Below are 24,656 nucleotides of genomic sequence, written 5' to 3' on the forward strand. Positions count from 1 at the left end.
GGCCTCTTTCCTTTGATTCTGCCCTAATCCCACCAACTCCATTGTCTTTGATCCTCATCCATCCCCCACCGAGACAGACCTCGGTTGTAAATCAGAACAATAGCGGAGAACGAAGAGGATCCAAGTAGAAAGCCCCCATCGAAGACGATCATCTCTCTCTCTCCTCCTTCGGTTTGTTCCCTCTTTTTCCTCTTCTTAACTAGATCTTTGTTTGATTAGATCGTGTGCTTTTTTTTTCTTTCTTTTTCTAAGATTTTGTTGGATGTCACGGATGGATTTGGCTGATCAAAGATGTTATTTGGGGTTTTTTTTTATGGTTTGCTCTGTTTTATTAGGTTTTGAGATGGCCTAGGGTTTAATTTTTATGAGCTTGGTCTGTTTGATACTCGTAAATGATGGAGATGTATGAAAATTAGTGTTTTTTTGTGGTGGTTGTGCTATTTGATTAGGTCTTGGGTCGCTCGTACTAGTTTGGAATTGAAGAACTAATTGTTTTATTTCTAGAAGCTTGAGATTGGGCTTTTCTTAGATTGGCCTTATTTTTAGAAGATATTAAGTGTGGAAAGTTGTGATATTTATGTATGATGTTGATAAGATGAGAATGTTGTAACTCATGTGATGTTGCTGTAAATTGTAAGGTTCCTCTGTTGGAGACTGAAATGTTAAACATCACATAAGTCATGATTCATGTGATGTTTTTCATTGTTTTCTCAACTTGCGGGTCCACTGAAAATGTTGTGTGTGCATGTCTACTCTACTCATATGTATTTTTCCAACCGTGAAAATGACCAGACTTCTTCTAATGAAGGCTTTCTTGTGGTTGGTTGGAATTTGAGTGTTGTTATGTTTGTAGTTTTGATGTAAATCAAGATATTATATTTCTCATTAGAGATACTGTAAGTCAAGTATTAGAAATGCGTTCAGCTGTAAGATTTAGACTTTACCAGGACATTAATTTTTCATCTGTTCTTATTTTTCTAAAACTAGAAAGTTTGCTAACTCATGATAAAGCTTCCAAATAAATAAATATGGAGTCATTTACATTGGAATAAAGACTCAGTAGTACCATTTTCTTTTTTTACACTTTGAATAAAACGTTTTTTTTCTTGGTCATAGTGTTCATAAGGTCAGCACCTAATTATTGACTTCTTTGTGCAGGTTGTGTCAAGTGCTATTATAGATAAATATATTGGTGAAAGTGCTCGTCTCATAAGGGAGATGTTCGGATATGCCCGGGATCATCAGGTAATTATTTCTTTATTTTGGAAGCTTTATGTGCTGGTCTCATTTTTACATACATGGTGGTGTATTTGATGTGAACCCCTCTGTTATATGCTGTGTAACTTTAGCTTTATGTAGAGGTTGTTAGTTGAGGTTTTTTGCCAATACCTTTTTTAAAAATATGCCACCTTATTCAGCCATGCATCCTATTCATGGATCATCAGGACTTGTGTTGTTGACCATTCTGAATCCTTCTATCATAATTGTGTGGATTATTTTTTTCTCCTACCAGGTCAAGATCATGGCAACAAATCGACCAGATGTTCTGATCCTGCACTTCTTCACCCAGGCAGATTAGATAAGGAAAATATAGATTCCACTGCCAAATGAACAATCAAGAATGAAAATTTCAAAAATTCACGCAGTTGGTATTGCTAAACATTGTGAGATCGACAATGAAGCAGTTGTTAAGCGTGCTGAAGTAAGTTTATTCTCTATTTATGAATTTGAATAACCTTATCTATGAATATGAATAAGATTTTTCTTGAATTTAAATTTTATGCTTCCTTGTAGTGTTTTAATGAAGTAGACCTTCTCAATGTCTGCACTAAAGTTGGAATGTCAGTAATCTGTGCCGAGTGTGATTACGTTATCCATGAGGATTTTATGAAGGTATGAACTTCGTACTTGATTAAATAAATTAGCTGCTCTTGTTTGTGCGCTTGGATATAGTGTTGAGAAATTAACATCTTTTGTTGTGGTCTTCGTTATTGATCTTATGCAGGATGTTTATTTTTCTTATGTATCTGAGTGTTGCTTGTTGTTTTTCTAGTTTGCACTTATAACATGGTTTGAATTTTCCATACATGGACAGCTGTATAGATGTCCTACTTGTTTGTGTTGTTATAGTGTGCTGGGTGCAAATTTTCCATTTTTTTTCTGGCTAAATGTTAAGACCCCAACTATGGGTGTAGATTTAGCTGTTCTAATACAGTCAAATCTTTCAATGTTATTGCTCCTTGCAGATGGATAATTGTAGCAAGTATCAAATTTATAAAGTATATTGTGGCATGTATCAAATTTGTAAAGTATTTTGTAGCAAGTATAAAAAAATTGATTATAGCATGTATTAAATCATCAAAGCACTTTAGAGCAATTACCACTAGATCTATTAAATTTCAGATGAGTTTTTGAAAGTATATAGTTCATACAGAGGAACCAGTCTTTACACTGTGAAGAGGGAGGCCGGGCCTGGTCCAGTTACTTCTCTGCTTCCGGAAAGGGAGGACATTTGCACTTTTCCTCGGAGAACAAGTACTTTGAAAATTATATCTGAAGTTTATTATGGATCTATATAAAATTATTTGAAAAAAATATATCTTATCCGTAAAATAAAATTAACTACGGTAGAAGCTTATTTCGTGAAAGTGGAAACTATATTAATGAATTTAGATTATATTAAAAGTAATACGGAAAAGATAGAGAAAGTAATGATATAAACGAATTATGCACTTACATGAAAAAAAAAATTAATTTTAGGTAAAGAAAAATAAAATCAGAAGGCCAGTTTCTCCATATGTTGTATGCACAAAAGAACTAAATAAACCTTCGGAATATAGAATGAAATTTCACAAAGGATTTTGGAAAGGAAAAAAACGAAGTTCACTTAATTGTTAGGATTCTAGAACAGCAGAAAAGGTTAAAAAAATTCATCTGAGCCGGACAAGGATCCTGCAGTTTCATGTGAGTTTTCTTCGATCCTTAATTTTAGTATTTCTCTTTAGTTTTCTTTTAAAAGAAAAGTGCAAATTTTATCGTTTTGAATGTTTTAAGCAGTTCTTCGATAGAATTGTATAATTTAATTTCAAACAGTTAGTTAAATTTATGCAATGCCTATCGAGAAGAATTAGATGTAGTACGTAAAGATAGTCTTTTCAATACCTTGTCTCTTTATTATGAATTATTAGAAACAATAAATTACTTTATCGATAATGACGTATAAATTTCAAGTAGATAGTTAAGTTTATACAAAAACGAAGTATTTTGTAGCATGTATAAAAAAATTGATTATAGTATGTATTAAATCATCAAAGCACTTTGCAGCAATTCCAATTAGATCTATTAAATTTCAGATGAGTTTTTGAAAGTATATAGTTCATTTAGAGGAACCAGTCTTTACACTGTGAAGAGGGAGGCCTGGTCTGGTCCAGTTACTTCTCTGCTTCTGGAAAGGGAGGACATTTGCGCTTTTCCTTGGAGAACAAGTACTTTAAAAATTATATCTGAAGTTTATTATGGATCTATATAAAATTATTTGACAAAAATATATCTTATCCGTAAAATAAAATTAACTACGGTAGAAGCTTATTTCTTGAAAGTGGAAACTATATTAGCGAATTTAGATTACAATAAAAATAATACGGAAAAGATAGAGAAATGAAAAATTTATTTTAGAAATGAAAAATAAAATTAGAAAGTCAGTTTGTCCATATGTTGTATGCACAAAATAACTAAATAAACCTCCGGTGTATGGAATTAAATTTCCTAAAGGATTTTGAAAAGGAAAAAAATGAAGTATTCACTTAATTGTTAGGATTCTGGAACATCAAAAAGGTTAAAAAATTTGTCTGAGCCAGAGAAGGATCTCGTAGATTCATATGAGTTTTCTACGATCCTTAATTTCAGTATTTCTCTTAAGTTTTCTCTTAAAAGAAAAGTACAAATTTTATCATTTTGAATGTTTTAATGAGTTCTGCAATAGAATTGTATAATTTAGTTTCAAGTATATAGTTAAATTTATACAATGTCTATCGGGAAGAATTAAATGTAGTAGGTAAAGATAGTCTTTTCAATAGTTGGCCTCTTTATTATGAATTATTAGAAATAATGTTTTACTCGATCGATAATGATGTATACATGTTAAGTAGATAGATAAATTTATACAAAACGAAGTATTTTATAGCACGTATAAAAAATTTGATTATAGCATGTATTTAATCATCAAAGTTCTTTGCAGCAATTACCATTAGATCTATTAAATTTCATATGAGTTTTTAAAAGTATATAGTTCATACAGAGAAATTAGTCTTTACACTGTGAAGAGGGAGGCCTGGCCTGGTCCAGTAACTTCTCTATTTCCGGAAAGGGAGACATTAGCACTGTTCCTATGAGAACAAGTACTTTGACAATTATATCTCAAGTTTATTATGAATCCTTATAAATTATTTGAAAAAATAGATCTTATCCATAAAAAATTAAGTACGACAAAAGCTTATTTAGTTAGAGTGGAAACTATATTAATGAATTTAGATTTTAATAAAAATAATACGGAAAAGAATAGAGAAAGTAATGATATAAATGAATTATGCACTTATATGAAAAATTAATTTTAGGAGATGAGAATAAAATTAGAAAGTTAGTTTCTCCGTATGTTGAATGCACAAAAGAAGAATTAAAAAAACATCAGGAGTGTAGAATGAAATTTCCGAAAGGATTTTTAAAAGAAAAATGAAGTATTTACTTAATTGTTCGGATTCTAGAGCAGCAGAAAGGTTAATAAATTCATTTGAGCCAGAGAAGGATCCCGTAGTTTCATGAGTTTTCTCCATCCTTAATTTCAATCCCTTTAGTTCTCTTAAAAAATATTACAAATTTTATCGGTTTGAATGTGGGACACTATAGTTTTTATTGATGGAAATTGGAGAGTGATAGTTTGGGGCATTGCTATATTTATGTTCACTGATATTTGCTTTTCTTTTCAAGATGATTTACTTTCTAGTTTGAATTGAGTGGGATAGCTTGAGCTTTTTTTTTCTTCATTTTTTTTTGGTCGCTGTTGCTTTCTGTCGCGCTCATAGGACCGTGCAGATAGTGAGAGATAGGAATTTCTTTTGTGCCTATTGGTTTTTATGCCTCCATATAAGGTATGTTGTTGGTTTGCTGTAGATCATTACTTTTACTTTAGTGTGTTTGATTTGATCTTGATTTACGTAGCAACATGTCTCACAGAATAATTGTCGTAAGAAGGTGGTGGTTTTGGTTTCTATCTCGAGTATGCAGTATTCTTTTGTTTGTTCAACGGTTTCATACTATTGTGTTTTTGAGATCTCTGTTTTAAATCCCAGGCTTTTGATGTTTTGAGGAATTGCTGCTCTTTTAAGATTATTATGGCTCAATGAAATGGAGATAATCTAGAATTCCCGAGAGATGGTTTTACGTGAACTATGTGGAAAGTTTTCAAACTATTTTCTACTTAAGGAGTTGCACAGTTAGGAGTCTTACATGGGATAGCAAGGATTCAAGAGACTGTCATTGTTGATGGATTTATCTGATTTTCTTGGAATGGGGTTTCTCGGAAAGGGGTTCTGATTTCTATTTGCTATATTGGCCTTTAAAGTTTTGAACATGCTAATGTATATTTGTGCTTTGCATGATAAATTGTCAATTGGCTAGAGTATGGAAAATTGAAATTCATTGTTTGATGCTTAGTTTTCTCTAGAGGGGTTTCATATCACCACATAAAGTGCCCTCTGCTTTTATTTTTGGTTTGATCTAGTTTGACAAGTAAGACTGAAATTATTGGTTGTTTGAAATTGCCTTTGGACGGACTTTGGAATCTCTTAACTGTGGAAATCGATATCTTTCAATGTTGGGTTGTGTGTACTTGGTATTTGGTTTTCCTAAGAGGGGTTTCCATGTGGCCACACAAAAAATGCTTTGTTTTGTGGAAATTGCGTTCTTTCAGAATTTGATGGTTTTTACTGTGGAAACAAGTATCTTTCAAAGGGGATGTTATTCATAACCAAACAAGACAAAGCATGAGTTTTCTGTAATATGTTTTGATCTGTTTATTGTTGCTGTTTCCAAAGGTTATTCTTTTAAAGGGGACTCTTTTGAGCACCAGATGAGCATATCCTCCCAATCTGGTTTATTCTATGTATTGCCGCCATTTTCATACATCAGCTTGCAATTATCTTTGGCTGCCAAATTGGGGGTTTCTTACCTTTAGAAAGAGGGTTTCATGTCAATGCAATAGCATGATTTCACTATTGTTTTCAAAAGTTCCATGTCTCATTTGTACTCCTTTATTGTTTGTACTCCTGGTCTGTAGTTATCAATGATTTATAATTTTGAATAGACACTGACAATATAATTATTGACAAGCATTTATCAATTATGTTTGATTCTGCCTTTTCTATTATATGATCTAGATATTTGTTTGTGTTTCTGCGAATTTGCTGGTTGAACGTTGTGGTTTTTATTAATTTAGTTTTTGAAAGTAGTCTGGAAATTGGAACTTGGCATATATATCTATTTTCACATATGAGGTTTGATTAAATATCTTTTAACCCAATGTCCAGAACTGATAGAACTTAAGAGGGGGCTTCTTCTAACTTCACAAAATATAGTCTCACTGTAACCTTTTTTTGTCATGTGATCTATTATGGCAACTAAAGCAGGAATTAGTGTTATGTCGAAATTGTCTTCCATCAAAATTTGGTGGGTTTTTATGTATGGCAATGAGTGTCTGTTGGTGGGACTGTAATCCATCGACGAGAGTGGTCGGAGGAAGTATGGGCAACGACGATGTTGGTGAACTGGGAGAGGCGACTAGTAGGGGAAGAAGCTCCGGATTACTGTATTGTTTCTTGAAACCCTAACCCTAAAGATGTAATGTGTTCCATGGCAAGTTTTTATGTGAAGATTGATGCTCTGATTCTTAGTGATGGTTGGCGTGTTTTCTATTTTCATTCTTTTGATTAATATTTGTTTTATTTTACTTCATTAGGAATGTTAGTTTGATCCTCCTACTTATGCAAAACTTGATGATCTGATTTAAATTATCTGTGTGTGATCCATGCTATCTGTTTGTTGCCATGCGCACAATAAATTGCATGTCAAGGATAGGATAAGGAGTGAAGGAGTGAATCTAGTTGAAGAGGAAGAACAAATCTCAAAGGTATATAGTTTGAGAGAAAGCCAGCAGTTCTTACACGCTATCTTGGGAGACCTGGCCTGGTCCAGTACTTTCTCAAGGTACGAAAGGGAGAACATTGCACTTTTGGCTTGGAAGACAAGTATCCAAGATTAATAATTAATTTTAAAGCATCTTTGTTGTTATTCCAATATTATTTTCTCTAGTTGTTGCCATTTTTTTATGATATCTAGTTTTGTAAATCCATGATGTGAGTTTTGTATAAAGGAAAAAATTTAAATAACCGTTCTCCTTAAGTTTGCGTAATGTGTTCCATGGCAAGTTTTTATGTGAAGATTGATGCTTTGATTCTTGGTGATGGTTGGCGTGTTCTTTGTTTCCATTCTCTTAATTAATTTTTGTTTTATTTTACTTCATTAGGAATGTTGTGCAAAACTTGATGCTCTGATTTAAATTATCTGTGTGTGATCCATGCTATTTGTTTGTTGCCATGCGCACAATAAATTGCATGTCAAGGATAGGATAAGGAGTGAAGGAGTGAATCTAGTTGAAGAGGAAGAACAAATCTCAAAGGTATATAGTTTGAGAGAAAGCCAGCAGTTCTTACACGATATCTTGGGAGACCTGGCCTGGTCCAGTACTTTCTCAAGGTACGAAAGGGAGAACATTGCACTTTTGGCTTGGAAGACAAGTATCCGAGATTACTAATTAATTTTAAAACATCTTTGTTGTTATTCCAAAGTTATTTTCTCTAGTTTTTGTTCTTTTTTTTATGATATTTAGTTTTGTAAATTTAATCCATGATGTGAGTTTTGTATAAAGGAAAAAATTTATATAACTGTTCTCCTTAAGTTTGCGTAATGTGTTCCATGGCAAGTTTTTATGTGAAGATTGATGCTCTGATTCTGATTGATGGTTGGCGTGTTCTCTGGTTCCATTCCCTTAACTAAATTTTGTTTTATTTTACTTCATTAGGAATGTTAGTTTGATCCTTCTACTTATGCAAAACTTGATGCTGTGATTTAAATTATCTGTGTGTGATCCATGCTATCTGTTTGTTGCCATGTGCACAATAAATTGCATGTCAAGGATAGAAGGAGTGAATCTAGTTGAAGGGGAAGAACAAATCTCAAAGGTATTTAGTCGGAGAGAAAGTCAGCAGTTCTTGCACGCTATCTTGGGAGACATGGCCTGGTCTAGTACTTTCTCAAGGTACGTAATGGAGAATATTGCACTTTTGGTTTGGAAGACGAGTACTAATCATCTTTGTTGTTATTCCAATGTTATTTTCTCTAGTTGTTGTACTTTTTTTTATGATATCTAGTTTTGTAAATTTAATCCATGATGTGAGTTTTGTATAAAGGAAAAAATTTAAATAACCGTTCTCCTTAAGTTTGCGTAATGTGTTCCATGGCAAGTTTTTATGTGAAGATTGATGCTCTGATTCTTAGTGATGATTGGCGTGTTCTCTGTTTCCATTCCCTTAATTAATTTTTGTTTTATTTTACTTCACTAGGAATGTTAGTTTGATCCTCCTACTTTTGCAAAACTTGATGCTCTGATTTTAATTATCCGTGTATGATCCATGCTTTCTGTTTGTTACCATGCACACAATAAATGGCATGTGTGTTTGTTTCCACTCTCTCTGATCACCCGTTTGAAATCAAGATATTCTCTGAAAAGCAGCACCTTAGTGTGTTTGGATGAAAAACATAACAGGTTTGTCTATGCAGTTGGTGGCGTATGAGAGAGCAGTTGGTTTGAGGTCATCAGAGTTTATCTTCAGAGGATGCCGCTATTAGTAGGCATTAACAGTTCATAGATACTATAAAGAACTAAATTTCTCATGCGGAGAAGGCGTTGAGTGATTTGCATATCAAAGGAGAGAAGCATCCATTTTGGTTAGTGCAATTAGAAGAGGAAGAAAGGGATGATCTTGTGCAATTAGAAGAGGAAGAAAGGGATGATCAGTTGGTTGCGTGAGTCTAAGGTTGGAAAACATGTGAAGTATGTGGAAGAGGTGTTACGAGCTCGAGTAGAGTTGCCAAATGGTCAAAAGATGACTTGTGCTCTTGATGTGGATTCTTGGAAGATTTTAGTTGCTGATGATGTAGATGCAAAACCTATGCCATGTAGTCGACCGTCTAGTCTTCGTGGTTTCATAAGGAATGTTGGATCAGCAATGAGATTAAACTGGTTTAGGAACAGCTTCTCAAAAGTAAAGAGTGAACTGGATCACCAGTCAAGACCAGGAGCCATTGATTTGAGAGGAATTAGTCGGTTTGCACAGGTAACGTGTTCTAAATCATTGCACCCTTATGTTATTTTCTACTCTTGTGATTGTGAGTTTTGCTATTGTTACCGGTTTAAGGGTTAATTTTAATGAGGTGAACCGTGAAAGTGTTCTAATTTAAGGAGGGTTAATTTTAAGGAGGTGAACAGTGAAAGGGTTTTGATTTAAGGGTTAATTTTTCTTGCTTAATTTTCACTTGTTTTTGAAGCTATATATGTATTTGATTTTGCATTGAGATGTACTATTGATTGTTTCATGCGAGTATACAAAGATTTTTTATTGGCAAACTAGTGATGGAGATGGTATTGTGGAGTTACTTGTAAACCTAATAACCAAAATCAGAGGTTTTATATGCGGGATTGGTGATGATCAATTAGTTCTGTAGATTTGAGTTTTATTTATTTGGCCATGGGGATTTATTTGGGGATTTATTGAGTTAATGTGTTAGTGATGCGGATGATGTGTGAGGGAGGGACTGCAGGTGATGTCTGCAGATGGTTCTGATTTATTCCCCTTTTTTGATGTCTTTTAGATATTTTCTTTCAATTTTTGCTCCACTGATGTTGTATTTTAGGTAATATAATCTGTGAATTGTATTTATAATTATATATGTGCGTAGTGTGTGTGCTTTTCGCTGCAAGTGGATAGGATATTTTTCCCTACTGCTTCTTAGGTTTAAGAAATGTATTGATGTTTTGCTGGTTTGGTTTTTTTTCCTTTGAATTCATGAGATGATATAGAAATACTTGATGTGAGTTTCACTTTTTATTGAAAATATATATTATATATACCTTTTGATCGAACTGACTTTATCTTCAAGTTTCCATTGCCCACTTCTCTATTCTGTTGCTCCATAAGCTCATACCGACCCGTGTTTGCATCCTACAAGATATCATTTTTTTGGTGTATGCTTAGTTGGTTATGATTTCAGCAGTTTGTTTTCTTGACTATGTTATATCAAATCTTGGAACTGATTCTGTTATCTTAATATGGTTTGCTTCTAGTTTCTCTAAATACATAATTAGAATCTGATGTTGGTGTCTTCCTCTCTTTTTATGTTTCTCTCTTGATTCTGATCAAGTATATAGTTCTGAACTGTCTGATTTTTTGTTTGACCTATTCCCTGTCATCCTTGCAATTTGTGGTTTAAGAACGTATCTATATTATAGAGTTCCTTTTGTTTTAACTAGATTATTATACATGTAGCAATGTGTTTTATGCTAAGGACTAAGGAGGCTTTGAAGAAATTAAAACATCAAGCATATTTCACCTGCAAAAGTGATTGGGTGATACAGGTGGTTGAATGCTCTTTTAATATTTGTTTGTCAGAAATTTATATTGTCTTTTTTTTTTTTCACTTTACCTTGTAGCATGTGTTTTGAAGTTCCTTTTGGTTTCACAATATTGTTTCTCCACCATAGGGCTTCTTCTGATTTGATGAGAAATTTTTACTTTCATGAATGTAAATAATTCAAAAACAATCTTTTGGAGCAAGTACCATTATCCCTTTTCGTTTGCAGGAACACGAACCATGCTAATTAGCTTGAATTAATCAGACTTCTGCTTTCTCTTGAAGCATATATTGTATAAAGTCTATCATTGTAATCAACAAGTTTTATTACACTTCCATCTCAATATATTCAAATCTATAAGATACAAAAACATGCTAGCACAAGGAGATCAATATTACTCTTCTGGCTTTTTTTCAGCATGGAAAATGCGAAAAAGTGGGCCAATTAAGCTATTTTAATTTTCTATTACATTGGCCTGTGATCAGTTTCTGTTGGACTGAAAAAGAGATTGTGGTGGAAATTACTGTTATTAGTTTTTTTGGAATACAGACTTTTCTGCAATCATCAAACACACACCCAAAGAAATAGAGAGATTGATCATTCTTTGTTTATTTAGTTATTTATTTATTTTGTGGCCAGGTTATGTGATCTATGATGGCAAATATATTCCTTGCCCAGGGGCATCTGCAAAAGCAGATCTACCTCTTTATTCTTCGCCTGGATTAGGCAGACTTTCATAGCGCTAATGTCATTGTAGAAAAGTTTCCTGCCTATGGTGCGAGGAGGCCATTTTTTACCATGTCAAGCAAGTTCCTACAGCCATAGAAGGAACCCGGATTTCTCAAGGGTTAAGACAATTGTCAGAATGGTGAAGATAGTAATGTACTGTCCTCCAAAAACGGGCCACTAATTTCTTTTTCTGGCAGCCAAAGGTATCAAGCTACCGCTACTCCACGTAAAATGGAGAGGGTGATTTTTGAGCTCTTCAGAAAAATCCAAGCGCTGTTATGTGAAGGAGCAGCCATCAAGGAAGAGAAGAGAATTGATGCTACACAGCAAGGTCAAAGTGAGAGAGGGACTGTAGATTCCCTTCTCAAGTTATTGAGGAAGCACTCAGTTGATCAGGACAGAAAGACTTCTGAAGAAGATGATGATATTGACCTGCTTGACAGAAGCAATCCATTTGAGGATGAACAATTTCCAAACTTCTTTGATGCTAATAATATCAACAAAGAAGTTAATGCGCCAGAACCTGCTCCAAACTGCAGGCCAGCTTCAAATTTCAGGCGGAGATCTCCTGTTCCAAGGTGAAATTTCAATGCAGTATTTGCAGCAGATGAAGACATCAACTCAGAATGACCTGATCGAGTGTTAAAACGGCTCTGAATCATTCAAGACCAGATTCCAGATTTGGGGGCTGCAGCAGGTGAACAGTGAAAGAATGAGTGTTGGGTCTGCAGGTTCTGATTTCCAGATTGGCGGATTTACGGTTCTGATTTCCTTCAGGTATGTTTGGAATAATTATTTTATTTTACATCATGCATGTTAACAACATATCAGTTTCTTACTGTTAGAAGTAGAGAGAATGAGAAAGTGGAACAAGTCTATCTCTAGAACACCCATTACATGAGTGACCCTTTGGGTCTACATATAGAACATGATAAGTATAAATATACATCTATACATACATAAAATACAATTCTTGAACAAACACGAAGAAAACCTCATCTATAAGGGGAATGAAAATTGTTAGCATCTTTGATGCCTTTGTACTGGCGCACAGTACATTTGCTAATCCCCTTGGCCGGAAATAAGAAAAAGCTCAACAAAATCAATGTAAAAAAAATGTAGGGCACTTGGAGAAATGTTTTAATGATCATAATCACTCGAACTACACACAATAAGACAGCATATGGAAGCTATGGAGCATAAACCACAAAAGACCAGAAGAGGTTCATTATTACAGTAGATATTCTTACAATTTAGATCCACACACTTTCCAGGTGTCACTGACAGAAAAGGCTCTGTTATCAGGCAAATTACATTATGCATATAAACATGACAGCTGAACATGAATACATAAAAAACATTCCTGTTACTAACCTCATGACGAAGTAGCAAGTTGAGGGAATGACAGTAAGCCTTTCTCAAAGGGCCCAAACAGTCCTTGTCCAGACTCTGAAAATTTTATACAATATAACACAATCAGATTAAAAAAAAAACTATAGCCAGCACCTGACAATTTCCATTTAACTTGCTGTTATTAACAATTTAGAACCTTCAAGTGCTGCAGAAGCCGTGCATAGGTCCGACATTTGTACCTCAAATCTGCATGATCAGGCCTCTTCAACTGTCCTCACTGCATGGTTTGAAAAAACTCAGATTTAAATGTCAAAATTTATTGGTGTAAACTGCTAGAACAAAATTAAGCTCCAAATTTACCTGTGAAAAATAACTCTTGTCACTTATCATAAAATCTACTAAACTGGCAAAATATTTCCTTAAGAACCCTAAAGCCCCACGAACAAAAGTGCCCTTTAACTTTTCTAAGTCAGCACGTTTTTCCTTAACCCATGCAATCATTTTAAAAATAACTTGTCAATATCAATGATTGACTTGTTAAAGGAACAATGAGTAGCAATAAATAAATTGGAGTAGCATTTCGGGGAAATTGAATCTATTAACTTAAGCTCAATTTCAATTATTGCCCATGCCTATTTCATTGTTTTGAGCCTTATAGTAGGATTTGAAGGAAGATAAAAGAATAGGAGAATACTCTTCAATTACTTTTCAGGAACTATTGTAGCTCCAAATACTTATCTCCAATAGCAGTTTATTTCCAGCATATAATATATTCGTTTGCCAGCAGAATATGTAATATGGCTATGCATCAAAGAGTTATTTGGTATGACATGAAAAAGTAAGTGATATTTGTCATGCAAAAATGGATTACTTCTTCATTCTGTGCAACCAAAAGAAAAGTGATAGATCCCTGACCAGGAATAATTGGCATTTCAAACAAGGGATAGCACACATACAGCTTGCATGTTAGCATAGCATGGATTCAGATTTGGCACTTCAAGGTTAGGAATTGCACCTGTTAACCATTCACATGCTTCAACATTCTTAAGCATCCGTGCTTCATCGAAGGAACCACTAGTCAAAGATGCTGCATACTGCCATAAGTGTCACAAGGTAAACCAGCCAACATCAATATTTAAAAATGAGAAACTTAGAATCACTTCCACCAATACCATACAGATTGCCACATGGTTGCATTAAGTTTCCAATTGATGTCTCTGTAGTCTGGTTGGTGAACAGAGCTCTCACAAAAATCACAGGACTTGATTAGCATCCATTAAATTTGATTTCCTTGCAAGCTAATCATCCAATTGATGGAGAAGCATAGATATACTCTGGCAGCAGAACACAAAGCCTGTTCAGCAGAAATAAATGGATGCATCAACATTTGCTAGCCACAAACCATCATCACAAGAAATTGATGTATCGATTAAATGATGCTATTTTCATAGCATCATCACAAGATTATGTTATGAAAGAACTAATAACTAATTTCTCAAAACAAATATTGGTGCTGGATATCCTCTTATTAGAAGCAAACACTTATTTGTGAGAGTACATCTTATGAGCATTGAGAAAATGATATGTTTTTCCTAAATTAAAGAACTCAGGAAACAGAACTCGTTCAACTAGAAATGGCCAGACTGCTGCATTACAAGAATCACAAGAGATTGAACAAAATATAAAACAAAAACAATGTATAAACAACATATTAACATTCTCTTGAGCATGGAAAAAAAAATTGATTTTTACCAAAAACAGTTGTTAACTAGAATCACATGAGATTGACTAAAATATATAACAAAAGCAATGTACAAACAACATATTTGGTAAAAGGCGTGACAAAAATTTCATTCTTGACAAATAATATGAATGGATTCAGATAGAAAAAACAAGCCTTTCATTGTTAAATCAGTTCAAAACCACCGATAATGAACACTTACTCTCAAAAGTCCAAGCTCAATCTCGCCCTGCAAATCATTCAACACAACAATCAGTTCCAATAAAACTCCACAATGAAAAGCTCTAATCCATAACACAGAGCCAACATTTCCTAGATTTAAATCAAATATCAAAACCAGAAAGCAAGAAAAACACAAAAAAAAGATGCAAGGAAAGGAGTAAGATAGATCACCACGACGGCATTGCAAGCCCCGCACTTGTTATCAATGGATAGAACCAGAACGAACACTGCCAAGATGACGACGACGACAACCGAGGTAATGGATTGAATAATCTTTGCTCGTTCCCTTCCCTCCATTTAGCCAGCAAGCTCGAGCTCTTCGTTGTTCAAGTCGTGACCCGGATCGAAAGTGGTCACTGCCTTTCAAATGCATTTTTATTTGTAAGCGTGACTAATTTTTTTAAGTAATTATGGCTTTTCTAATGAATTTTTTCTGAACATTGGTCAATCACATTAAGAACCAACAAAGGTTATGTTTGCACATGAACTAACATCAAACAACTTACAACAAAAAGAAACCCAACTAATGAAAGGCACCAGGACTCTTAACCTTCTCATCAACTGAAATAACAGCAGTAAATACTTCATTATTCCAATTCATTAGTCCTCTGAGTAATTGAAGCCATTACTCAGTTTTTTTGTTTTTTTTTTTTTTGTTTTTTTGTTTTTTTGTTTTTGAAGAAGAAAGAGCTCCAAGAGCTTATTATTAACCAAATAAAAAACTAGTTTGAAAGGAATAACGAATACTAGCACCAACTAGGGCAAAAAGGAAATAGCAAAAACTAAAAAAACACAAAAAACAAAGAAGGAGCAGCTAATGAAAAGAAAAAAAGTTGATCGATCAATACAATAGACTTCATCTCCTCCACCTCCGATGTCCGTCTGATGTTGTTAACCCCGTGTCTCCAGCCCAACAACACCAACAGTCATTTCCTTAATTTCACTGTTCACTTAAACAATACTCATCCCCTCCACTTCAATCTCCTCACAACACATCATCATCATCATCATCCCCATCACTAACACATTCATTAACTCAATAAGTCCCAAAAAAAAAAATCTCATGGCCAAATAAAATAAATAAAAACTCTCAAAAAAGATCTACTAACCATGGAAAACTCAAAGGCTCCAACCCAGAGCTCTGATCATCATCATCATCATCTCCAAATACTTAGAAATCATCTTCTGCGGGTCCACTCCGAGCATCTCACAGACATCACCCACCCATTGCCATCCTCTCCAGCCTCACACATCACTTGTCTCTAACCCAAATAAATCCCCAAATAAATCCCCATTCCCAAATAATAATAATAATAATAATAATAATAATAAATAAATAAATAAAAATAACTCAAATCCACATTACTTCAGAACCCAAAGGACTAAAAGATGGATATTTTATTCTTCACATTAAGCACTCATCATATCCAACCTTTCTCTCCCATGCTTTACTTAGAAAAATATCCTTCTTTCCATGCCACCTCCCCCTTCCTTTCTATCATCTCCTCTCCTCTCCTCTCCTCTCCTCTCTTTTATTGTTTATCAGGCAAACAATAGACACATAATTAAAAGCATTGTATTGTTTGAGTGTAGGAACAACACCAGTTAAACAGAACCAGTCTCTCCATAAATTAAATGTTTGTTTTCAATTAATACAAACTATTGTTCATTGATTTCAAAGTTCCACAACACCCATTAAAAGTTACTCATTTTACACAACACCCCAAATTCTGAATAGCACAAGTGCCACAAACTGAAATCAATATGAAGCTAAATAATTGAACATACAGAGAGATCAAAATAGTGGGATATATAGACTATCATCTATTGGGATTACATTATCAACACAAGAAATCAATGTATCAATTGAATGATACATCAAACCTGTTGGGATAAAAAACATCAGTATGATGAACAATAGTACAGTAAAATTTTCCTTTTTAATATAAGTTTGGATTATAAGCAATATGGTATGACTTATGAGACATATATGGAAAGAGTATCATTAACTCTCTTAAAGTATCAAATCACTACCCAATTATTTGTGTGATCAATTCACAAGAAGAAAAGAAAATGTGAACTTGTGTGAGGTAAGCAATCACCCAATTGCTTGTGTGATCAGTTTACAATAAAACAAAGATAAGATGAATTAGCAAATAACACAAATTACCACAGACATATGAATAAATTTTAGCTGAAATTCCAAGTCATTCAGATTAAAGCACAACACCAAAAAGATCTAAATTGGATATTCAACTCTCAGTCAAGGAAACCAAATGATTAACACTGATGATCAAACTGAAATTAAATCACAAACTTCTGATGTATTGCTAATAATTTGACTGGTATTTGTAATTTGAATAAAGATATGAAGAATATATATATGGCATTCATAGTTCATAGTTGATAAAGCAAGATGAATATCATTACAAGCCTCTTTTGCAAATAAAGTTTCCAGCAATCAACATATATTTGTTGTACTCTAAGAATATACATGTGTTTGAGAAAGAAATCAGTGAAGTTTTTAAAATATGCAGCCAATCAACATATCCTCTTTCAGCAATCCTTGTAAGTCAACAACTCTTCATTATTGATGCACATGCTAGCAAACTTTAACGACATCTGACTCTTCCTGGTTCACTGCATCAAAGATAGCACAACGATGAAGTTACAGCAGAAATAAATTCCTGCATCAAAGAAAACTAACAGAACTAAAGCAAATAAAAAATAAATTCCTCTCCTACCAGGAAGCCTGCAGGAAAAAAAAACAGAGAAATGTAACAAGGAGAATACATGCATACATACATACCTTTGGCTCCATGACACTTCTTTCAGAGTTCATGCGAATTTCTTTTATGGACCTCAAAAAATAGGGAGTCTCAATAGTCAAAGAAAAATTCCAAAATGTCGACTAAAACATTCAATCCCAATAAAAGAATAAGTTTCACTCCTATTTATGGTTCCTCCCATGTGTAAGCATTCAGTCCTTCCTACTTCGCTTTCCTTCGACTCGGATCAAGTTATGCAAACCAAAAACTTATTAGACAATGAGGTAGCTTTCACAATGAGGTCGGTAGCTTTCACACATCCCCTCAGGTAGCCCTTTCTCTCGGGAAAATTAACAACTACACATTGATGCTGCATACTATCAAATTACTCAGGAGCAGCTTTCACACATCAAAAAAGGTAGCTCTTTTTGCCCATAGAACAGTAGCTTTCACTCATCCCCTGAGGTAGCCCTTTCTCTCTTTTATCATCAAAAACACACTTGTAATGCATAGTATCCGATTATAAGAGTGGCTTTCACACAATAAGGGTGGTAGCTATTTCCGCCCTTAGAACAATAGCTTTCACACATCCCTTGAGGTAGCCCTCACTCCAGGTAAATCATCAAGCACACATTCCTCAAGCATAGTGTCCATTTACCTTAGAGCGGCTTTCACACTATAAGGGTGGTAGCTCTTTCCTCCCTTTAAATACTAGCTTTCACACACATGGTCAAACTAAGTTTCTATTCACAACAACTTTCTCTAAGCATCTAGATCGCTATATAGTAAAGACTGGACGCTCTTAAAATGTGTGAAGGAACCAAAAAATAAAGTAAAACCAATGATAGACTCAAGAAAGAAATTAAATCGACAAATGTCATTTTTCTAGACTAAGAGACTCCCAAACAATGCTAGGCCCCCAAAAGCACATTCACCTGCATATAATCAGGGTAATTATTTGAGTAATTACTTTATTATTGTTAAAAATAAAGATTTAAAAGAAGAAGAAGAAGAAGAAATATAATGTGTTAGTGATTACAGAGGCAACAATCATCAAGGAAATAGCAATAGAGAATTCATCTAAATCTAATCAGCATGATTTGACAATTTTGTTTTTTATGATCATAAAACTATATATATTTATAAATGAAAAAATTTTAATTTTCATTATTTTTCTATAACGAGGCTCAACAAACATTAGTGTTTGTATACTTAAAAAAGGACAATAATTTCTCAAAGTAAAAAAATACATAACAATACCATGTGTCTTTCAATGTTTCTTTAATTTCTACTTACTAGAATTTGATCATCACTCCAAGTCTTCTCTTTGGTTTAAATAAACTCTGTTTTCTAATTTGTTGTTGTTCTTGTTTCGAAAGAGCTTGTGGTTTAATCAACTGTATTTTTCTCCTCTTCTTTTCTGCAGATATTTAAAAAAAGAATATTAAAATTAAAAGATTTAAAGAGATTTATATAGATTTGAATTATTAGAATACTAAATTATATATATATGGATGCATAAACTCAGAAACACACCTTGTTCTTGCTGTCTTTCAATGAACTTCCTCTTGGAATTCTCTAGTTTTGCTTGGAGAGATACATCATCAAGAGAAGCCAAACAATCCTATAAAATCCAAGTTATTCAAAGTGTTAGTTCTATTGCTAATCTTCAGTGAAACATTGGTTTTAATTGAACTTTAATATTAATTCATTTTGAACAAAGTCCCATTAGAAGCGCTCATTTATTCAGTGTTTAATTTATAATGTTCAATGAATGAAACAGTAATTATTTTACTATGAATTGTAACTATTTAAGTAATAGAATTACTACCTTTTGTTGATTCTGATCCTGCTTTGTTGTATTAGAGCTAGTGACTTCACATGATTGTGATTTCTGAGGTTTTGAGCATTTCTCTGAATTGTTCTCAGTGACTGAACTAGTACATGGACAAATAGAGTCCTCTTGCATTTGAGTTTCAATCTTCTGCTCATTTTGGTTCATAGACTTGTGATCATTGTCTTCAGCATCATCGTCTTCAATCAATAATTTTCTCCTCTTTTTTTCTGTATGCATTTACAGGTAAAAAAATTAAGATTAAAAGATTTACAAAGATTTATGTAGCTTTATATTATTAGAGTACCAAAATTATAGACATAGATGTAGATATACACACAAACTTACGTTGTTGTTGTTGTTGTTGTTGTTGTTGTTGTTGTTGTTGTTGTCTCTCAATGAACTTCCTCTCTGAATTCTCCACCTTTGCTTGGAGAGAAGCATCATCAAGAGAAGCCAAGCAATCCTATAAAATCCAGGTTATTCAAAGTGTTAGTTCTATTGCTAATCTTCAGTGAAACATTGGTTTTAATTGAACTTTAGTATTAATTCATTTTGAACAAATTTCCATCAGAAGCACTCATTTGTTCAGTGTTTAGTTTATAATGTTCATGAATGAAACAGTAATTATTTTACAATGAATTGTAACTATTTTAAGTAATAGAATTACTACCTTTTGTTGATTCTGATCTTGCTTTGTTGAACTGGAGCTAGTAACTTTGCATAATTGTGAAACTTTCAGTTTTGCATTTGTTCCATTACTTTGAGGTTTTGAGCATATTTCTGAATTGTCATCAATGAGTGAACTGGTAATCTCATGCTCATTTTGATTCAAAAGCTTGTAATCATTGTCTTCAATAACATCATCAAGAGAAATGATTTTGTTGAAAAGCTACATCACATAAATAAATTTTGTAAGTCAAAATTTTATATAAGAGATTAATTAAGTATTTAACTAAATGTTGATAAATAAATAAATCGAAACATTAGAATCAGTACCTTAAGAGGATCAAGCGATGCAACTTCAGTGAGCATGCTCTCTGCTTCATCAATTGTCGGAAAATCACCCCATAAATCATCTCCATCATTGATTATCCTTTTCCTGCTTGCAATCCAATTCAATGCAATTAAAAACTCATGCATATATAAGTGTGTATATATATATATAATATGAGAAAACATATGTATATAACTACATACTCATCATGAGTGTCCGAGTTGAGAAGCATGTCAACTATTCTGTCTCTTTGTTGCAGTAACTCTTTCGGATGTTGAGATGCAGCAATGTTAATGGCCCTTTCTATCAGCTCAAATATTTCATTAGCCTTCATGTAATCAAGTGACTTTTTCATGTCATCCAAATCCATTATTGATGATGCTGATGATGATTTCATTGCAGCAGCAACACTGAGACTAAAACATCTAGCTATATCAATGTTAATTCAATGCAATCAGTCTCTGTAGATACATGTAAAAAGTTAATTAATTAGTCGATTTGATGACACAACTGCATGCATTAATATTATTAAATTTGCAAGTGTAGTTCCCTTCATATGTGGCAGTTTTAACTATTGGCTTTATTATCATGTATTACAGACAATATTTAATTATTAAAAAAAGAAAATTACTGTTTGTAATGCTAGTATTTTGACTCAATCTGAGATTATATAGCAATATTATTTTTTAGTGCCGAATCAACAACAAATCAAAAATTAACTAATTAACTATGCCTACAACAAAATAATTAATATTTTATTCCTCTCTTTACTCATAGATTATGGACTCAAATTCTACTTGTGATTTGATCATAATTTTATAAAAGTAAATAAATATTTACTACACAAAGAAACCACCATAAAATCACTCCTATAATCAAAGAGTTGTAGTTTATTTTCTGAAATTCAAGTACAAAATCAAAAGTTTAACTTCTTTCATATAATTCATGGCTATTCATGGCTTGTTGGTACTTTTAAGGAAAAAAAGAATCTTTATAAGAAAAACTTTAATCAACAAAATTAAATTATAGAATGAATAGCTAAATAAAACTATACTAATAATAATATGGAAATTAGAAGTTGAAAGCCAAAAACGAGAAAAATGGAAAGTAAAAAAATTAGAAAGTACCGGTTCTTGAGCAAGAAAGTGAAGAGGGTTTGATGATTGCCAAGTATGTGACCACTTACCTTTTTATTATTATTTTTTTAAAAATTTCCCACAAAAATTACAATTTTGGCGGGTACATTGCTTTCATTAGAAGCAATATCCAGATTAGTTTATTCAGATAAAAAGTAAATCATAGTTTAAAATACAGAATCTTAATTCCGCGTGCCACGTCACCTTCTTAAATTTAAATTTTATATATCTAATTTTAAAATACGTAATAATTAATATAATATTTTTTTATATAACTATGTTTTTTTTAAACCTAAGTCCCCACACCATTTCATGCAACGTGGCAGCAGCTTAGCCAGCCATATATACTTGCCATCTTCATGAATACACCATGAAAAACTTAAAAAATAAAATAAAAATAAAAAATCTTATTGAACAAAGAAATATGATGCTAAGATTTCAACTCAACATGAAGAAAAAAATAATATTTTTTTTTATTTAAAAATAACAAGGACAAAAATGATGATGAGGAGAAAAATCTCTTTCTCTGATTCTCTAACTGTGATTGTATTCTGATTCAATCCGAGATTTTATAACAATGTTAATTATAATGTAAAATCATAGGTAATAAAAAAATTTAACTAATTACCCATACAATAAAATAGTTAGTATTTTATTCTGTTTTTTATACAAAAATTATGGGTGCAAATTCTATTTATGATTTATCTATAATATTTTAAAAATAAATAAATATTAATCACATAAAGAAACACTAATAAGAATTAACTCTATAATAAAAGAGTAATCAATTATTCTTTCAATAGCAAGTTGAAGGTCTGATTCTTTTTGTTTGTGACCGATATATATTTATAAAAAATAAAAATTTTAAGAAAAACTTTACTCAATAAAATTAAATTATAGAGTGAATAGATAATAATAATAATAATAATAATAATAATAATAATAATAATAATAATAATAAGTGAAATGCCAAAAGAGAAAAAAAGGAAAAGGAAAAAAATAGTACCGGTTATTCAGGAAAAGAAAGTGAAGATGGTCTGACGATCGGCAAATGGATATGATATTAATTAGTATGTGATCACTTGCCTTTTTTATAATATTTTTTAAAATATTTTAAATATTCCAAAAAAATAAAATTTGGCGGGTAAATTGCTTTCATTATAAGCAATATCCAGATTAATTTATTCAAATAAAAAAATAAATCATAGTTTAAAATAGCGAATCTTAATTCCAAGTGCCACGTCACCTGCTTAAATTTAAATTTTATATATCGAATTTTAGAATTTTTTGGACAATAAAACAAGATTATTTATTAAATACGTTGGAATTAATATAATAATTACAATAATAAAAGTAAAATGACATTTTTGCCCATTAAACTAATAATAATTAATTAAAATGAAATATTTAATGTGAATATTTAATTATAATAATTATCTTTTAATAATAATATTCAAAATATTTTTTAGATGAAAAAATTATTTATCATTAATCAAATTTACACGATATATTTTTGAAAATTTTAAAAATATTTATAAACATTTTAAAAACCGTTATTTTGAATATATATATATATGACATGAAAAATATTTTTAAAAACTATTAATATTAATAAAAATTAAAAATTATTTTTAAAAAAATTAAAATAAAAATTTTAAAAAAAATTTCCACACTAAATCCGATAAAATCACAAAACATCAAACTTTTAAAAAATTTAAAAAATAAAAAATTATTTCCATTGAATTATTTGGTTGGAGATTTTTTTTTTTTCAAAGAACATAGGAAAGTAAACAAGGAGGTGCAGGAAGTTCAAAAATCACAAACCATTCTTTTAAAAATTACTACAAGAACAGTTACTATAGAAATCATGAAAAAAACCAATACTTTAAAAATCCCAAAGTCCATCTCATATTTTTAAAAATATAAAATATATTTTTAAACATTTAAAAAATAGTTAGTTTGAAATATAAACATGACAAATATTTTAAAATTTTAAAAATTAAATATTTTAAAATTTTAAAAATTAAATATTTTTAAATTTTAAAAATATTTTAATATATTCCCCATTATATTTTTCCAATTATAATTAAAAGGGAAAATTATTTTTTACCTCCTAACAGTTTCAAAACTTCCCAGACAATCCCCTCTGACTTCTGAATTTGCCATACAACCCTTTTTTTTTGTTTCACTTCAATTTTCCCCCCTGCAGCTCATTATGTCCAGCTCATTTAATTAAATTCCATCTTTACCCTTGGCAATGGTGGAAAAAAACACATCATCCTTTGGAAAATTGATTTTTCACCATCAAATCACCCAGTTTTTTTCCTTCCTTTTAAACATTTTTTGGAAGACCTTACCGTGCATCTCTAGTGGGCTTCGTTTGTTTTCATCGCCGCCTTCTGTTGTTATGGATTCTTTGGATTTACCTTCTAGTTTGGCGGCGGAGTCGGGTGGGAAAGGCTCGCTTGGCCTCGGCTCGGCCTTGAATAGGAAGAGACCGGTGATGATCGATATACCAATGGGTGATGTGCTGTGCTTTGGAGAACCGAAGAAATTTGATGGGACAGAAGGAGGGGGCGGAAGGAGGATGAGGAGGGTGAAAGGTATGAGGTGTTTTGTAAGAGAGGACAGAAGAGGCTTGAGATGGAGGACCGATTTAGGGTTTATGTCGATCCCCTTGGAGATTTTGAACTGGTACATGTGTGTGTCTTTTTTTTAATTCCTATTCATCCGATTTATGTCCATTTTTTGTATGGATAAATTTGAAATTGTTGGAATGTTTACCATGGGGCTGATTGTTGGGAGCACATTAGCTTAAACACAAAGCCAGATAATTAAACGGAAACAAGGTAATTTAAACAAAAATAATTACTATTAAACAAAAACCAAAATTATTAAACGGAAACGTGTTAACTTAAACAGAAACCCAAATTGATAAACGGAAACAAAATAACTTAAACAAAAAAACCTATTGTTAAATGTAAAAAATGTATTCATAAATAGAAACCAAAACTATTAAACACAAACTAGCAAACTTAATCAGATACGCATTAACATATATTGTAAAACTATTGAAACCCAATAAATTAAAAGTAAAACATTTGACAATGTGCTTTAACGTAATTAGATAAATAT

At 32.3% G+C, this 24,656-nt stretch overlaps 1 protein-coding gene and 2 long non-coding RNA genes across 6 annotated transcripts; 1 reads left to right on the forward strand and 2 right to left on the reverse strand.

Moving 5' to 3' along the window:
• LOC120277339 lies at positions 1–12,384 on the forward strand. 3 transcript variants are annotated; one of them, XR_005541489.1, is made up of 8 exons: positions 1–171; positions 1,159–1,245; positions 1,514–1,702; positions 1,795–1,893; positions 5,346–7,806; positions 8,251–8,368; positions 8,890–9,446; positions 11,381–12,384. It is a non-coding gene; the product is annotated as an uncharacterized LOC120277339 (long non-coding RNA). The 3 variants fall into 3 exon arrangements; XR_005541490.1 differs by lacking the exon at positions 5,346–7,806 and having other exon boundaries at positions 11,381–12,377; XR_005541491.1 differs by lacking the exons at positions 5,346–7,806; positions 8,251–8,368; positions 8,890–9,446; positions 11,381–12,384 and adding an exon at positions 2,006–2,154.
• A 465-nt stretch (positions 12,385–12,849) lies between these two features.
• Positions 12,850–15,911, reverse strand: LOC120278079. 2 transcript variants are annotated; one of them, XR_005541556.1, is made up of 5 exons: positions 15,896–15,911; positions 14,767–14,793; positions 13,839–14,177; positions 13,020–13,100; positions 12,850–12,919 (listed from the first exon to the last, which is right to left on the reverse strand). It is a non-coding gene; the product is annotated as an uncharacterized LOC120278079 (long non-coding RNA). The 2 variants fall into 2 exon arrangements; XR_005541555.1 differs by lacking the exon at positions 15,896–15,911 and adding an exon at positions 14,958–15,093.
• Positions 15,912–20,219: 4,308 nt separating this feature from the next.
• LOC120277714 lies at positions 20,220–21,534 on the reverse strand. The gene is made up of 4 exons (XM_039284567.1): positions 21,513–21,534; positions 20,589–20,795; positions 20,388–20,490; positions 20,220–20,240 (listed from the first exon to the last, which is right to left on the reverse strand). The coding sequence occupies exons 2-4, from the start codon at positions 20,780–20,782 to the stop codon at positions 20,220–20,222; spliced, it is 318 nt and encodes a 105-aa protein (XP_039140501.1). The 5' UTR covers positions 20,783–20,795; positions 21,513–21,534.
• Between the last annotated feature and the right edge of the window lie 3,122 nt (positions 21,535–24,656).

Source organism: Dioscorea cayenensis, chromosome 15 (genome assembly GCF_009730915.1).
Source record: "Dioscorea cayenensis subsp. rotundata cultivar TDr96_F1 chromosome 15, TDr96_F1_v2_PseudoChromosome.rev07_lg8_w22 25.fasta, whole genome shotgun sequence".
Classification (NCBI taxonomy): domain Eukaryota; kingdom Viridiplantae; phylum Streptophyta; class Magnoliopsida; order Dioscoreales; family Dioscoreaceae; genus Dioscorea; species Dioscorea cayenensis.

What these genes read in the sequence shown, in the direction of transcription:
- LOC120277714 (XM_039284567.1), bottom strand. Translation starts at nt 20,782, where the DNA reads ATGAAATCATCATCAGCATCATCAATAATGGATTTGGATGACATGAAA. An exon ending in AACTCGGACACTCATGATGA is followed by an intron (nt 20,491 to 20,588) that starts GTATGTAGTTAT and finishes GATTGCAAGCAG; the next exon opens with GAAAAGGATAATCAATGATG. An exon ending in CATCGCTTGATCCTCTTAAG is followed by an intron (nt 20,241 to 20,387) that starts GTACTGATTCTA and finishes ATGTTATTGAAG; the next exon opens with ACAATGATTACAAGCTTTTG.